The 16,554-nt window shown below is 32.2% G+C and overlaps 2 protein-coding genes across 2 annotated transcripts; one reads left to right on the top strand and one right to left on the bottom strand.

Moving 5' to 3' along the window:
* Positions 1–3,639: 3,639 nt before the first annotated feature.
* On the bottom strand, positions 3,640–5,942 carry LOC113563081 (ATP-dependent DNA helicase pif1-like). Its single transcript, XM_026974165.1, is given in 2 exon segments — positions 3,640–4,279; positions 4,282–5,942. Coding segments are annotated over 2 exon segments (1,719 nt in total). The 5' UTR covers positions 5,834–5,942; the 3' UTR covers positions 3,640–4,112.
* Positions 5,943–11,698: 5,756 nt separating this feature from the next.
* Positions 11,699–14,284, top strand: LOC113563087 (ATP-dependent DNA helicase pfh1-like). Its single transcript, XM_026974180.1, has one exon. It carries the CDS (start codon positions 12,348–12,350, stop codon positions 13,962–13,964), a length of 1,617 nt encoding a protein of 538 aa, XP_026829981.1. The 5' UTR covers positions 11,699–12,347; the 3' UTR covers positions 13,965–14,284.
* The last annotated feature ends 2,270 nt before the right edge of the window (positions 14,285–16,554 follow it).

Here is a 16,554-nt window from a genome sequence, read left to right as displayed (position 1 = left end):
CAAGTATACGCGCCTGAAGTTCTTTCAAAAAAGGACTACAAAACTAATGATATGAACAAATTGCGCCAACTACAATGGGTATTTATGCAAACCAGAAAATCTATTACTTTATTATTACTCTTTGGCCAATATTCATTGTTGATTCTGATTTAAGACCATCTTAAGTACAATCATAAGATATTTGAAACCAATCACATACAGTCGTATTAGCATCTTAAGACATTACTTCAGATCGTCTGGAAATAAGAATGGACTATGAATACTAGCCGTTGATATTAAAAAATAAAGAACATAATAATATTAAGCAGATATTTTTATACGAATAAATATTTTAATACATAGAAATATATCTTACTATTATATAAAAAGAAGTCACATTTTCCTTTGTTACCTAGGATCTTTAAAACTACTGAACCAATCGACTTGAAATTTTAGTATGAGTATCTTGAGGGTCCCTGGAATGTCATAGGCTATATCATTTTCTATAAACTTATTTTCTATAAACTTATTTTCTATAAACTTATTTTATCGCGAGCGAAGCCGCGATGGGGGATGCTAGTTTATTAATACAAATAAGTGTTTTTTTTTCAAAATACTTGGCGCTGCTAAACCGAATCAAAAATTGTCTTACAATTAGTATTTAAATAATGTAAAGATTATAATAATTTCCTTAAACTCTAAATTACATAACAACTCGCTGAAGTACATATGTGTACAAAAGTTAAACTTATTCTATGCTTAATTCTAATGTCACACACATACACACATGTGCACGCATTCACAAGAGAGAAAGAAAGAGAATGAGGCAATTAACATGATGATATATGAAATTACCGTTCCGATAAGTTGCACTAATTGTGTTATCAATTATAAATTCTTGTAGATTTTCAATAAAATCCTTAATTTTTAACCATTTATGCAAAAGATATTCAGTATTTAAAAATTTGAAGTGATTTCTGCAATTTGATATCAGACTACAAAATTCGTTATGTACAGAACTGTTTTGTTCAAGCTTATTATTGCCAAATGATTTCATAATATCCAATAATGGATCAATTAAACATTTGTTTGCATATTCTTGAATCATAAAAACATCTTTCCTGGAAAAGTTATTATTATTATGCAGAGTAAGTGCAAATTCCGTGACAGAATTAACCATTTTTTTAAGCGATTCTTCTATTTGAAAGTCAGGAATTGTACTATTCTGTACTTCAATTTCTGATCGTGTTTCATCAATATTATCGTATGATGTACAAACGGGATAATTAGAAATTAAAGATGTAGTAGAATGACTAGCACTTGCACCAAATTCCGTGTTATTTTGCATATCATCGAAGTTATGACAATCTTGAATTTCAAAATTATTAGTATCTTTATCAGTAACATGTTTACGTGTCATGTGCTTCTTAAAGCTACTTAAATTTTTTAAAATTTGATGACAATTGGGTTCACAACATCTAAATATTGAATGTGTTTTCAAATCATGAGTGTGTTTAAAATGAAAAACCAGTAAACGTAGAGACTCAAAGTCTTTTTTACAAATATAACATAACATTTTAAAAGCATATGTTATATTGTAAATTATTAAATCTCTAACTTTAAACTCGTATTTCAATATAAAGCAGCCTTGACTCAGAGAAATTTCGACATGAAGTTTAGGGGCTCAACTCGTTTCACAAATTTTCCTACACTCGTAACCTATATTAACATTTATTTTAATTAATTAAACAGCACAGTATATGTAGTATAGTTATCCGTGGATGTTACTTACCACAACTTTCCGTTGAAGCTGAATCTTCACAATTGTTCACACAATAAAATAAAACAATAGTATGCAACAAAGCACAACTACGTTCTACAGGTTATAACACGTATCTGACTCGTACCACAAGTCTCGTAGTCGTGGATGCGAAAAACATTTGAAAGCCACGACCGCGCAACGGCCACGACCGCGCAACGCAAATAGTATAAGACAATCGGTATAAATTGATGAAGTAAATACGTTGCCTCAACAAATATTTTATTCAGCTAATGTCCACTTTTTTTATATAATAAAAAACATTTATTAATATCACGTATACTTTTAGTTATACCTTCTATTGTATTAATGACATTTTCTTTAATACATACAATGAAGTCGATTATTGCGCTAATGTACAAAGTTTATTAACTAACAAAATAATACGTTAATATGTTGAATGTGTTTAATCACTTCTATAAAATTTTATAGTACATATTTAAGAATGAGTTTATTGATTCTACTGAACACGTTCATTGGGAAAATGAACTTTTTCAATGATTTAATAAATGTTACATTAAGCTAAGAAACATTTAAGTACATTATATCAACAAACTGTGATGCGTTATATTAATGAATCCTATCATTAGTTAATGAAAAATATTCAATGTAATATTCGTAACATCAATTAAAAGTTGATTGTATCAATGAATTTTAAGTTAATGAACGTCATTCATTGATACTACGAATAACATTTTTTTCAGTGTAATACGTCACTAATATAACTTGAGACATCATCCAGCTACATCCTAGATAAAGGAACATATCTTATATATACATACATATACATACATATATATTCGAGATATTCTTGCAAAAGTATAATATATAATTATATTAATAAATATAATATTTACCTGTAGATGTTTTTTTAAGTTCGCTGCAGAGCTTTTGCTTGCATGAATATGTTTCTTGTTGATACAAAGTTTGCACAAAAAACGTGATTTTTGTCATTACTTAAATGCGCTTGAATCTGAAAAGTTTCGGAATATGCCGGCCATGGCATTTCACACGGTACACTGTTTTCACTACAAGATTGAGATGTACTCCCGTCTTGCGCCATCTCCTCAATTTCGGATTTGGATATTTAGGTTATTTTACTATGCACTATGTATTTTAATATATTATACGATTTACGTATTCTGGATACTTCGTCAAAATGATCATTGAATAAGTTTCTTGAGGAGAAAATGGCGAATTCCGTCCGTGATCCTATCTCAGTGCTGCCAGAAAATGTGTACTGTAGCATACAGTAACATGCTGTAGCATGTTACCAATTCATACTTTCTGGCAGCACTGTGCTATCTCCTCTATTGGCAGGAAGTCAAATTTGATCCTGTGTTAACTAGGGTGCGTTCCGAAATTCACTAGCACGTCTTGTATAGGACGTGCTGCTAGTGAATCCTTAAGCCTTGTGGCGACGATGCTAAAAAACGGTCCGAGATCTCAATCCGAGAAATGTGTGGCCAATCAACTTGCACTTTTACGGAAAAGCAAGTTGATTGGCTACATATTTCTCGACCGAGATCTCGGACCGATTTCTAGCATTGTGGCCACAAGGCTTTAGAATCCTTATATAGGATGCGATGTGAATTCTCCCTTGTGCATTTTGAAGTTGGTCGGACCGGTTCATAGAAATGTATTAAAAAGTAACGATAAAGTAACTGTCACTTTCGTTATCGTTACGAAAGAAAAACTAACATCGTTACTCTTTCGTTACATATAGAGAAAAGTAACGGCGTTACCAAAGCGTTACCAAAATAAAGTAACGAAAACGGTAACGGCGTTAAAAGTAACGTGTTACTTCCCAACCCACTTATACTTATGTCGGTCTTTGCAAGTATAGAAGTAGTACCACAATTAGTACATATTTTTTCCACATTATTCCAATGTGAAAAACTATATTGTATTGATTCTTGTAAAGTGTATGATTTTTTTAAATTGTTAGGTAATTGGAGCAATAATATATAATTTGTATAAATTTTTGTGTTTGTATAATTGCATACTTTACATCGTAAAGTTATGTTTAATTGATGTTCGATTACACTCTTTATATTATCTATGTTATTAATAAGATGTATAATAAACTCACTAATATCTTGTTCAATCTTTTCAAGATATTGATGTCCTGCCAATTGCCGTATTGCCATTATATTAATAGTGTTATCGTTTGACACGTAACAATCAACAAATTGTCTTATAATATTCGTATGTTCAAGACGAAACAACAATGTTCTGAGAGTAGAAGAATGAAGCACACATTGAATTGAAACATTAGCATAACAAGATGCATTATCAACATTTGGAAGTCCTCTTATATGCCATAAAGTATAATCATTAATATCATTATTATTAACTTGACATTTTTTAATATTGCCCAAATTGTATCACGAACCTTGTGAACACGTGGTTTCAAAATATTAATATGTACAAGATCTGACCTGTATTGTGTTCGTAATCTGTTATATTCTATTATAGCTAACTCATTTGCTTTACAGAAGAGGGATCAAAATTTATAAGGTGCAATCCACTCAACGTAGTTACTCGTGAAAGAGCGACATATATTTGTCCACAACTGAATATAGAATTTCCAGCTTCCACAACAGCATACTTTAAACTCAAGCCTTGACTTTTATGGATAGTCATACCATAACTTAGACATATAAGAAATTGTTTTCTTATAACAAATGCTCTATCCATTACTTCAAATTTGACACTTAAACGTTCTTCTATAATATGCTCTATTCCTGATGACATTCTTATCTTTATTTTTTCTACTTTATTGTCAATTGTGCTACGTATAATTGATATAATTGTACCAATGGTACCATTCACAAGACCTAAATTAACATCAATATTTCTTCTAAGCATTACACGCGCTCCTACTTTGACAGTTATGATTCTTGCTAATCCAGCTGTTCGAGCACTATCTTCATCGTCTTTATTTAATATCTTCATAACTTTTTTCTTTAAATATGATGCACATTCTGCCAGATCTTTAGCAATGAGTTCTATCTTATCCGAAGAAATACGATCTAACATTGCAGTATTCAAAACATCACATAATGCACAAGTTAGAAGTAAACAAACTGTATCCATTGGTAAATTTTGTAAGTAATTACATAATGCTTGTAATCGGTCGTCACAATTAGTTTCTCTAAAATTAATTTTTCTCGTTTCTAAAATAATTACATCCGAATCTGTTAGTGTTCCAACTCGAATTCTCGTTAATATATCTCGATAAGAGTCATCACCTTGTTGTCGCACATTAATTTGTAATTCATCATAACTGAATAAAGACCATAAATTTACAGAGCCCATTGCATCAATATACTTCTGAATTTGTAATGTTGATAATTCAATAAAAGGCAGATCTTCATGTACAGGTGGAAGTTGCAATAAATCTCCAAAAAGAAGTATATGTTTTTTGCCGAACCATCCATTATCACAATCCATGGTATTAAATATCTCTGTTAGTCGAAGATGTATGTACATTAAAATGATATTTGAAATCATTGAAACTTCATCGATAATTATTAAAACAACATTCTTAAGTTCGTCCCGTATAACTTTAAGGGCTATATCAGAAAGTTGTTTATATTTAGCAGTACGGTCATGCTCTACTGGCAATTGAAATAATCTATGAAGAGTAAGTCCATCAATATTAAAAGCTGCTATACCGATTGGTGCAGTTACCGCTGTGTCTTTGTCTCCAATATATTTTTTAATCCAACATCTAATAGTTTTTATCAAGAAACTCTTTCCAGTACCACCTTCACCGCTAATATAAAGTCTAAGAACATTATTGTCATCAGATATAGCAGCAGTAATTTTATCAAAGATTCGTTTTTGATCAGTATTTAATTGCGCGACCATTTCATCGACATTAACTTCGAATTTATTACCAACATCCATTGCTCCTTCAACTTCGACAGGAACACATTCTAATGCACAATTTTCAAGACAGTCATTTTCACTTTCGTTTTTTGTAATTTCTAAACTTTTTTCTTGAATTAATTGTTCAATATTATCCATACCTTGTTGAATGTCGGTTATTCTTTCGTGATACTGAAGAGCATCTTTCAATTTAAATTGTACTAAAGAAAATGCTTCTGCATAACTATGACATTCGTTTTTTAATTCACTAATATCTCTCCAAGGTTGAAATAATAACAATAATGAAAAATAGTAACGCTCTGGTTGAGTATGGACATTGTATTCGTAATGATTGATAAGATATCCACGTTTACGTTTCTTTAAATATAAAGATTCACCGAGCACGTAATACTTTATTTTCGTAGAAATTGGTTTAGTTTTCGTTATATCATACCATTTTGCATAATCATACAAATTAGTAGATTCTAGTTCTTTAGGTCTGCTCGGATAATATGTATCAATTAAAGAAGGATAAAAAATATCGGTGGATTCAGAATTTAACATTTCAATCTCTTTGCGAGATTTAAGTTTTCTATTTCTAATTATATTTACATCTAACCATCTTATAACTGTTTCCTTATCAGTACCGTATAATGGTATTCCTAATAAAATGTCAGCAGCTTCAAGAGCTCCACATTCCCTATGATTCAACATACGCATTCCAATATTCCAAAGACAACTTCTCAACGATTTTGTTGAATTTTTCTTTTGAAATATATCTTCAGGATCATTACTCTTTTCTGCTTTGGAAACATATTTCGTAGTATACCAAGTTAATAATGTAGATTTTTCACCCACAAATTGAATATCCATGTTCCCTCCCAAGCAGTAAGAATAGCTGGGTTATAATCATTAATATTGATTTCTATTTTAGAACGTGGCAGATCATACAGTCTGCTTTTTGTTTTCAACTTTTTTCTATCCGCTATTGAAATAGTAACATCTCTAATTTTCAAAGTATTTGTTACGGATCTTGGAAAACCAAACCTACAAACTTTAGAAAAACCTATTTTAGTTTTTTTTGGTACGCAAGCAGTAATCATTATGTTTATGTCGTTGATGTGTATTTACACGTCGATATAATTCAGGTGATAATTCTTTATTTGGCATTCTACAAGTGATATATTTTAAGATAAAAGATGCAATTTCTTCATTAGAAGATGTACCAATTATTGGAGCATCTTTTATCCAAATCAACAAATGAAAATGCATACCTCTACCTTGATATTCACGACGCCAAAAATAATGAATGATCTCTCCAATTGGATTGTCAGGTGAACAAATAAAATCAAGCATAGCTTTAAATTTATTATCTATGAATCTCGAAGTTGATACAGGATCGAATGCAATAAGTTCGTTTGCAGAGTTTTGATTGTCAATTGATCCATTTATTTCTCGAAGATATTCTATCAAATCGGTCCATAAGCATTCACACGGACTGAGGGTAAGAAACCAAGTAGCGGGTCCGTAATTACTTATTATCATACAACGCAAATTACTTCTAGGTATTCTCCAATATTGTTCTGTATTCCGTAACTTATAAAATATAGTACTTAAGTTAGATTCAAGCTGCTGCTTAGATAATTGCTCCAAATAAGTAGCAACTGTGTATTTCTCTTGAGGATTAGTAACATTAATTTTATGAAATATTCCACTGTTTAATTGTCGCATATTATTATCATGTAATGAATAAAAAAGAAATTGTTGATGTAACCGAAATTGCAAATGTTCCGACATAAGTCTCAATTTAATGCAGTGCTCGGAATTAGTTGCCCTTTTCGGGCCGATTTCAGAAGCGACGCCTATCATTTCCCCACTACCGCTCTACGCGCGACGGCCGAGCCGCCGAACGCTGTGTCTCAGGGGCGCCACTATATGAGATATACGCTGAGAGCATTATCCCAGCGCCCTTTCGTCCAGTCATTAAAATTTTTCTAGCTAAATAGGTTTTACTTTCACAATGAAAAGTGAAGTACTAAATTTTCAATTATTAATGTAGTATACACACCCAGTAATAATTTTACATTGCATATTAATAATAAGGTAATAATTGAAAATTTAGTATTTACTTATTAAAAGTAAAAATTAATTAGTAAGAAATAATTTAATGGTAATAATTGAACGAAAAGACGCTAAGATTATGCTCGCAGCATACATCTTATACATGTATTACAAATATATTATACACATATGCATATATTATATAATATATGATTATTATATATTGTTACAAATACACTCACTCCCAAAAAAAGCGGTACACTAAAATTTAGGGAAAAATTTACCAACCTTCAAATGATCATAATTTGGTAAATAATGAAGATAAAAATATGTTCAAAAATGCAAAATGAAGCTTCAAGTATCCACTTTAAGAATATTTGAATGGCAATTATGGTCGGTCATTTGATTCAAAATGGCGGATGACAAAATGAGAGGATGCAAAAGTGATAACCGAAAGTCCGAGTTTGTGACGGTGCATGGCGTGAATTAGATATCGCAGCCTAATGGGACCAAATGCAAATGAAAATATAGAGTGTTATCTTTAAAATGCTTTTTACCGAGCTCGATGCGATCATTTTTCGCTGAGTTGTGCAACTTTAAAAAAGAAAACACTCTGTTAAGTCAATTTGGAGTATCTCAACAAAAAATGATCGCATCGAGCTTTGTAAAAAAGCGTTTTAAAGATAAAACTCTACACTTTTATATGCATTTAGTCCCATTGGGCTGCAATACCTACTTTACACCATGTGCCATCGCAAACTCGAATCTTCATTTATCAATTTCGCATGCTCTCCCTTTCCGCCATTTTAAAAAACTCGTCGTGCACAATTTCGATTTAAATTGCGAAAAGTAGGGTTTCAAAGCTTTAAAACCGTTTTTGAAATTTTGTGCTAGGATAGTTAGGTACCGAGATATTCAATTTCGAATTTGCAATATCGTTAACTTCATTATCGATCAAACTTCATTTTATGACGGCGAAGACGTTGCACCACGTCGACGACGACGACGTTGCACGACAATATTCAATCCAATAAGTTCATTCAAGCGACGCGGTAGCGAACAAAACAAAATTATCGTTATACAACACTTGTATCCGCAATATCCATAGAATATAAAAAACTCTTTCAGAGATAACTAACAGACTGATATCTCTCTTCCTTTCTCATTCTCCACTTATGCCCGGTTTCTTCATACCTCTCAATAACTATCTTCCAGATAACTAAACATTTATTTCTTCATTGAAACCTTTGATTACGTATTTAACGGATAGCTATTCTTCATACTACTCACTTTTGACACAAGGTGTCTAGAATGTTATTATAAATTATCATATTCTGTCAGGTTACAAAGGTGAAGAAAACTGATTCCACGAGATATCTTTTGGATAAAGTTATCGAGAGGTGAAGAAAATTGGGCCTTAGTACATTATATATCGGATACAGTATTGCAGCATTAATGCAAACCGGTAAGATAGTATAAGATAAAAATACATCAATAATACTACTACATTTTTGTTAAAAGATAATTACAAAAAGCAATGCATGTTTTAATGCGACCCGGGCACGCCAAGTACTTCAATATCGTCATGTGATAAGAGAGTATGCATGGAAAACATTTGGATAAAATACTCAAACTGAATTGCTTCGAGGTACTTGGCTAGTTAACTATTGATTTCATATTTAGTTTTGATTTTTATAAATAGCATTTTAAACTTTTTGTTGCGTACAAGGTGAGATTTTTTATGTATTTAGCGTACTTTTTTCACCTTTATAAGATTTTTTTAATGATAACATACAGGTCTCAATTTTAAAATATAGGGTATCTCACAGTATCTAATTATATTATACAGGGTGTCGACTTTTGGTTATGCTATATAGGGTGTCCGATTTTATTTGACCAAACCGAAAAACTTGTATCTCTGTTTCGAGAACAATTTGACACGATAAAGTAAACGTTATTTATTCCGATGATTAAAATGTGAAAATAAAATCTGCTAAGCTATATTAATTCGCTTTCTTCTTTTACCTTCTTATCACTCAATTATATTATAACATACAGGTCTCATTTTACAATATAGGGTATCTCACAGTATCTTATCAAGAGACACGGTAGTGTCTCGCGCCAAGTATACGCGAAGTGAGACCGACCGGGTATCTTTACGCGAAGCGACGTTTTCAGAGACGCTTAGATTATCAGATCTTAATAACCTCTGAAAAGATCATTTTCAGAGTAACCTCAATGGATAGCTTGGGGTCGAATTATATAATAAAAGTGTTTTTATTTTTTTCTATGTGCACTACGAGTGCAGATATTACGATGCAAAGTGCAAATCTCGAAAATTTAATTTAAGAAACGTCGTCGTCATCGTCGATGGTGTCTCTCTAGTTAATACTTTTGCCGCGAGAGGCGCTAGCGATATATCTAAGGCCGATATTCATAGTCGAATCTTATATTTAAGACTGTCTTAAGTTTATCTTCAAATACTCCATAGCCAATGAAATGATTCATACAGCATCTGCAGATAAACTTAAGACGGTCTTAAATATAAGATCCGACTATGAATACCGGCCTAAATATCTTATTGTTAGTAATTTCCGGTTTTATAAAGGTCTTATTTTAATTATAATATATAGGGTATCTCACTTTATCTTATCTTATAATATACTGGGTGTTTACCTTTGATTATAATATATAGGGTGTCCGATTTTAATTGACCAACCCGAAAATCTTGTATTTATGATTCGAGGAAAATTTGACACAATTAATTAAACTTTATTTATTCCAATGATTAATTATTAATTATAATATACTGGGTGTCGACTTTCGATTATAATATATATATGGTGTCCGATTATAATTGATCAACCTGAAAAACTTGTATTTGTGATTCTAGAAAAATTTGACGCGATAAATTAAACTTTATTAATTCCGATAATTAATTATAAATACTGGGAGTCTACTTTTGATTATAATATATAGGGTGTCCAATTTTTATTGACCAACCAAAAAACTTGTATTTACGATTTTATAATATACTGGGTGTTGACTTTTTACAATATATAGGGTGTCCGATTTTTATTGACCAACCGAAAAACTTCTATTTGCGGTTTTATAATATACTGGGTGTCGACTTTGGATTATAATATATAGGGTGTCTAATTTTTATTGACCAACCAAAAACCTTCTATTTGCGGTTTTATAATATACTGGGTGTCGACTATTGATTATAATATATAGGGTGTCCAATTTTTATTGATCACCCAAAAAACTTGTATTTACAATTTTATAATATACTGGGTGTTGACTTTTGATTATGGTTTACACACGATATCTCGCGAACAGAGCGTCCTAGAGGGTTCGTTCAGGGCCCATTCGACGGGGAGTTTCGAGCCGTGTCAAATGAGTCCCCGTACGAACCCTCTATCTCTCACAGTTTTCGAGATATTCGCAATTTTCTTTGAAAAATAGTTTTTTCGCGATATCTCGCGAACGGAGCGTCCTAGAGGGTTCGTTCAAGGCCCATTTGACGGAGATTTTCGAGCCGCGTCGAATGCTGCCAGAAACAACCCTCTATCTCTCATAGGGCGGTATTCATAGTCGGATCTTATATTTAAGACCGTCTTAAGTTTATCTGCAGATGTTGTATAGATAATTTCATTGGCTACGGAGTATTTGAAAATACACTTAAGACGGTCTTAAATATAAGATCCGACTATGAATACCGACCATAGTTTCCGAGATATTCGCAATTTTCTGTATAAATGGTTTTTACGCGATATCTCGCGAACGGAGCGTTCTGGAGGGTTCGTTCAGGGCTCATTCGACGGGGATTTTCAAGCCGCGTCGAAAGCTGCCAGAAACAACCCTCTATCTCTCATAGGGTCCGAGATATTGGCAATGTTCTTTAAAACTGTTTTTTTCATGATATCTCGCCAACGGAGCGTCTTATAGGGTTCGTTCAGGGCCTATTCGACAGGGAATTTCGAGCCGCGTTATAATATTACACAATTCGCAGTGAGGGTAAATTACAGGTAAGGGGAAGTGAAATTAAAATATACTAGTAAATTTAGTTTTAACCTAAGGATTTTTTTAAATTGATCTATGCTTAATTTTCCTGTCTTTTGCTCTCCGGCATATATGACTTCATTATTATCAAGAGACACGGTAGTGTCATACACACTCACACACATTCACACACACTCACGCACATATTCACACACTCACACTCACAGACTCGCGCACACACTCACTCACACACACTCATAGTCATTACCTTAAACGGCGACAACGTGGATGTCTTATTAATCATTATAGACATAATGTTAATAATTGACCGGAAGAATATTTTTTCTCATTACTGCTTATGTTTAAACCCTGGCGGAAATTAGAGGATCTTAGAGATAGGTATGATACTTATGCGGAATCACTTCATAAAGTAAAACTGCATCTTACGGAGGCATTGCAATACCATGAAAAGCTAGAAGAATTAAAAAAAGCATTTGAAAGTGCGCAAGAGCTAGTTCGGTAATTAGATGAAGAATTACAAAAAAACGTGTCTCAGGATGACCCTGACAATCCGATAGGCGTTCCAAATATAGAAACTGGTGAAGCAATGCAAGATTTTAGAGATCTTGGCAATAAAATAGATGAGATAATTGATGTGTCTCAAATGATAGCAAAATTAAATACGGATCAAAAAAGAACATTCGATAGAGTCATTGATACTGTAAGGTCAGATAATTCGATATTACGATTGTACGTTAGCGGAGAAGGTGGAACTGGAAAGAGTTGCTTAATTAAAACAATTAAGTGTTGGATAAAACAATATCTCAATAAAGATACCGCTGTAGCGGCACCTACTGGCATAGCAGCGTTTAATATAGACGGTTTAACAGTTCATAGATTGCTTCAATTACCTGTTGAACATGGTCTTATTACAAACTATAAACAATTGCCTGATCATGTGTTAAAAGTTTTACGAGCAGATCTCAAGGATGTTGTTCTTTTTGTGATTGATGAAGTATCAATGATATCTAATTTGACTTTAATGTATATACATCTTCGATTGTCTGAAATATTTAATACCAATGATTGTGAAGACGGTTGGTTCGGTCGAAAGCACATTCTTTTATTTGGTGATCTGTTTCAATTACCTCCTGTACATGAAGGTCCTATTTTTGTACGATTACCAAATGACAAAATTAATAAATGTGTGAGTTCTTTAACTGCTGTTAATTTGTGGACTACATTATTTGATTATGATGAGTTGACAATCAATATGCGTCAGCAAGGGGATGACTCTTATCGACAGTTGTTGTCAAGAATTCGTATTGGTTTATTGACAAAGTCTGATTGCGAGATTCTTGAAAATAGAAAAATATCGTTTAAAGGTGATTCTTTTGAATCTAGATTAAACGAATTATGTAATTTTATTAATGATTTTCCGTTGGACATTGTTTGTTTATTGCCTACTCGTCATATGTGTGATGTTCTTAATGCTGCAATGTTAAACCGCATTGCTTCGAAAGAGATATTATTAATTGCCGAAGACACGATTGACTGTATACCATATGTGAGAAAGAAAGTATCAAAAATATTATCGAATAATGATGATGATAATTCTAAAACTGCTGGACTTTCGAAAGAAATTGCAATTAAGATTGGAGCAAAAGTTATGATAAGGAGTAATATTGATGCTACTTTAGGTCTTGTGAATGGTACAATAGCTGAGGTAATTTCAGTTGTACAAGATACGTCTACCGATCGTGTAGAAAAAATAAAGCTTCTTTTACCATCAGGATTAGAATATTTTATTGAAAGAGTGAGCGTTAAATTTGAAGTGGTGGATAGAGCGTTTGTTACTAGAAAACAATTTCCATTGTGTCTGAGTTATGGAATCACCATTCATAAAAGTCAAGGATTGAGCTTACAAAGTGCTATTATGGACATAGGCAACTCTATATTTAATTGTGGTCAAGTTTATGTTGCACTATCACGAGTAACGTCTCTAGAAGGGTTGCATTTAATTAACTATGATCCTTCGTCAGTAACAGCTGATGGAAAAGCTATTAGGGAATATAATCGACTAACAAGTAACACTACCCAACTGTCAGAAACCGATTCGCCTGAAACTGTGCAGAGAGTCAGTGTTGGCCAAAACATGCAACTTATGACTGTTTATAGCGGCCCAAATTCATTTGAACAATTATTTATAACAATTAATAAATAATTACATAGCCATGTGAGACTTTGGCTTTTTCGCATTTGGAGTGAGCGCAGTTGTTAGGGTAATTTTGCTCGCTGAAACCAAATTCTATCTCAAAATTCACATTGCATGTCAGAATTCCTAGATATCCTAACCTCAAAATGCTAGAAACCGTATTATTGCCTCTGCTAAAGGTTGTGCAATAAGGTGATCTTATAAGACCATACATCATGAATCATAGAGCTATAAACCATGAACCTATTAACCCACAAACTCAACTAACGAACCCTAAGCCCTTGGACCCATGTACCGTACACCCATAAATAATGAGCAGGAATGCCAGTTTCGAATCGCTTATAGCACGCTACAGCATGTGGAGGGGATACGCACACAAGCAAGCAGCCGTATACGTGAGTGCTCGACTGTCCGGCTGCCTTCGGACAGTAGAAGAACGTAGGTGTGTATGTTCTCTATCTATCTATCTATCTAACTATCTATCTATCTATCTTTCATCATTAAATGTAAGCTGTTTTTCAAATTTAGATTAGATTTAAGTTTTATATATAATAATATAAGCGCTTATGCATGCGTAAAATTTCTTGGATTTCAGTTTTATATCTGAACGAGCAGCTTGAGGTTTTATATAAAGCGCATGCGTGCGTTAAGGGGCGGTAGCGAGGTCTAGCAGCGCCAAGTTTTTTGCACTAACTAAATATTATTTTTTTCACATTTTGTACTGTAACCTCTTTTATTTTTTTCGGTTACGTTTCCTATTCCTTCCATTAGAATTCAAACAAATTAAAATCCAAGTGATAAATGAAAGCTACTACCACTTGGATTGGAAGAGGAAGAGTGACAATAAAAAGATATGTATCACTTTTTATTTTTTAAAAGTAGTACAATAATTTTTCAAAACAATATATACATATATTCTCTTTCTAATTGATAAGAATACTACTACTTGAGTTTTTTTAAATAGTACAATAATTAATTTTCGATACATTCTCTCTACACTTGGCGCAATTTGAAGATTTCATACATTTTTGTGAAAAAATACTATAATATTTAAAGAGAATTAAAACAACGCTTGGATTGGAATAGGATGTTGTATACATAATAATAAAATAATATATTTTGCATAAATACCCATTTTTATAGTTGGCGCAATGATTTGATATCATTACTTTTGTAGAGTTCTTTTTTTCTTCGCGCGCGTATACTTGGCGCCTTTTTTGTACTTTTTCTTAAGTACAATTATAAGATATTTGAAACCAGTCACACAGTCGTATTAGCATCTTAAGACATTACTTCAGATCGTCTGGAAATAAGAATGAACTATGAATACTAGCCTTTGATAATAATATTAAGCAGATATTTTTATACAAATAAATATTTTAATACATAGAAATATATTTATTAATATAAATAAGTGTTTTTTTCAAAATACTTGGCGCTGCTAAACCGAATCATTATGTTAATTGCCTCGTTCTCTTTCTTTATCTCTTGTGAATGCGTGCATGGGTATGTATGTGTGTGATATTAGAATTAAGCATAGAATAGGTTTAACTACATTTGTACATATATGTATTTCAGCGAGGTGTTATGTAATTTAGAGTTTAAGGAAATTATTGTAATCTTTAGATTATTTAAATACTAAGACAATTTTTGATTCGGTTTAGCAGCGCCAAGTATTTAAAAAAAAACACTTATTTGTATTAATAAATATATTTCTATGTATTAAAATATTTATTCGTATAAAAATATCTGCTTAATATTATTATGTCCTTTATTTTTTAATATCAACGGCTAGTATTCATAGTCCATTCTTATTTCCAGACGATCTGAAGTAATGTCTTAAGATGCTAATACGACTGTATGTGATTGGTTTCAAATATCTTATAATTGTACTTAAGATGGTCTTAAATCAGAATCAACAATGAATATTGGCCAAAGAGTAATAATAAAGTAATAGATTTTCTGGTTTGCATAAATACCCATTGTAGTTGGCGCAATTTGTTCATATCATTAGTTTTGTAGTCCTTTTTTGAAAGAACTTCAGGCGCGTATACTTGGCGCTTTTTTGTACCTTTTTTTAAAAAGGTAATTTTGTTGTGATTTCACACATTTTGTAGTGTAAAGTATGTTATTCTTTTGTATAATATATGAGGAGATAAAAGCCATAGTCCTGTCAGTCAAGGTTTTTAAAAGTATTAACTTATATGTTTCGTATTCTAAAAGAGGCGTGTTAACTTCGTGAAGTTCTTTTTTATCGAATAGTTGAGGCCTCCTTTCCGCGATGCTGATTGGTTCTCTCGCTTGGCTCGAACTTCGTGTGACTTGAACTTCGTGTTGCAAATGTCAGAATGTCATAGTGGCTGTCAGTGCGGTTATATTGACAATTTTATTTATTATTTCTTAGGAACGTGAAAACGGCAGCTGTCAATTCTGTCAAATTTGTATATTGATGAAACACGATGAAATAAATATAACACCTTTAACGCCTGTTTTAGAATAGGATTTGTGTTATTTATTATATAATAAATAATAGATGAATATTATTATTCGAAAACATTATAATATTAAAAAATAAAATAGCGCGCGCATAGCACTTGCT

This window comes from Ooceraea biroi, chromosome 12, assembly GCF_003672135.1.
Source record: "Ooceraea biroi isolate clonal line C1 chromosome 12, Obir_v5.4, whole genome shotgun sequence".
Taxonomy (NCBI): domain Eukaryota; kingdom Metazoa; phylum Arthropoda; class Insecta; order Hymenoptera; family Formicidae; genus Ooceraea; species Ooceraea biroi.
The sequence above is the reverse complement of the archived record's forward strand: the minus strand, read 5'-3'. Positions and strand labels throughout refer to the sequence as shown.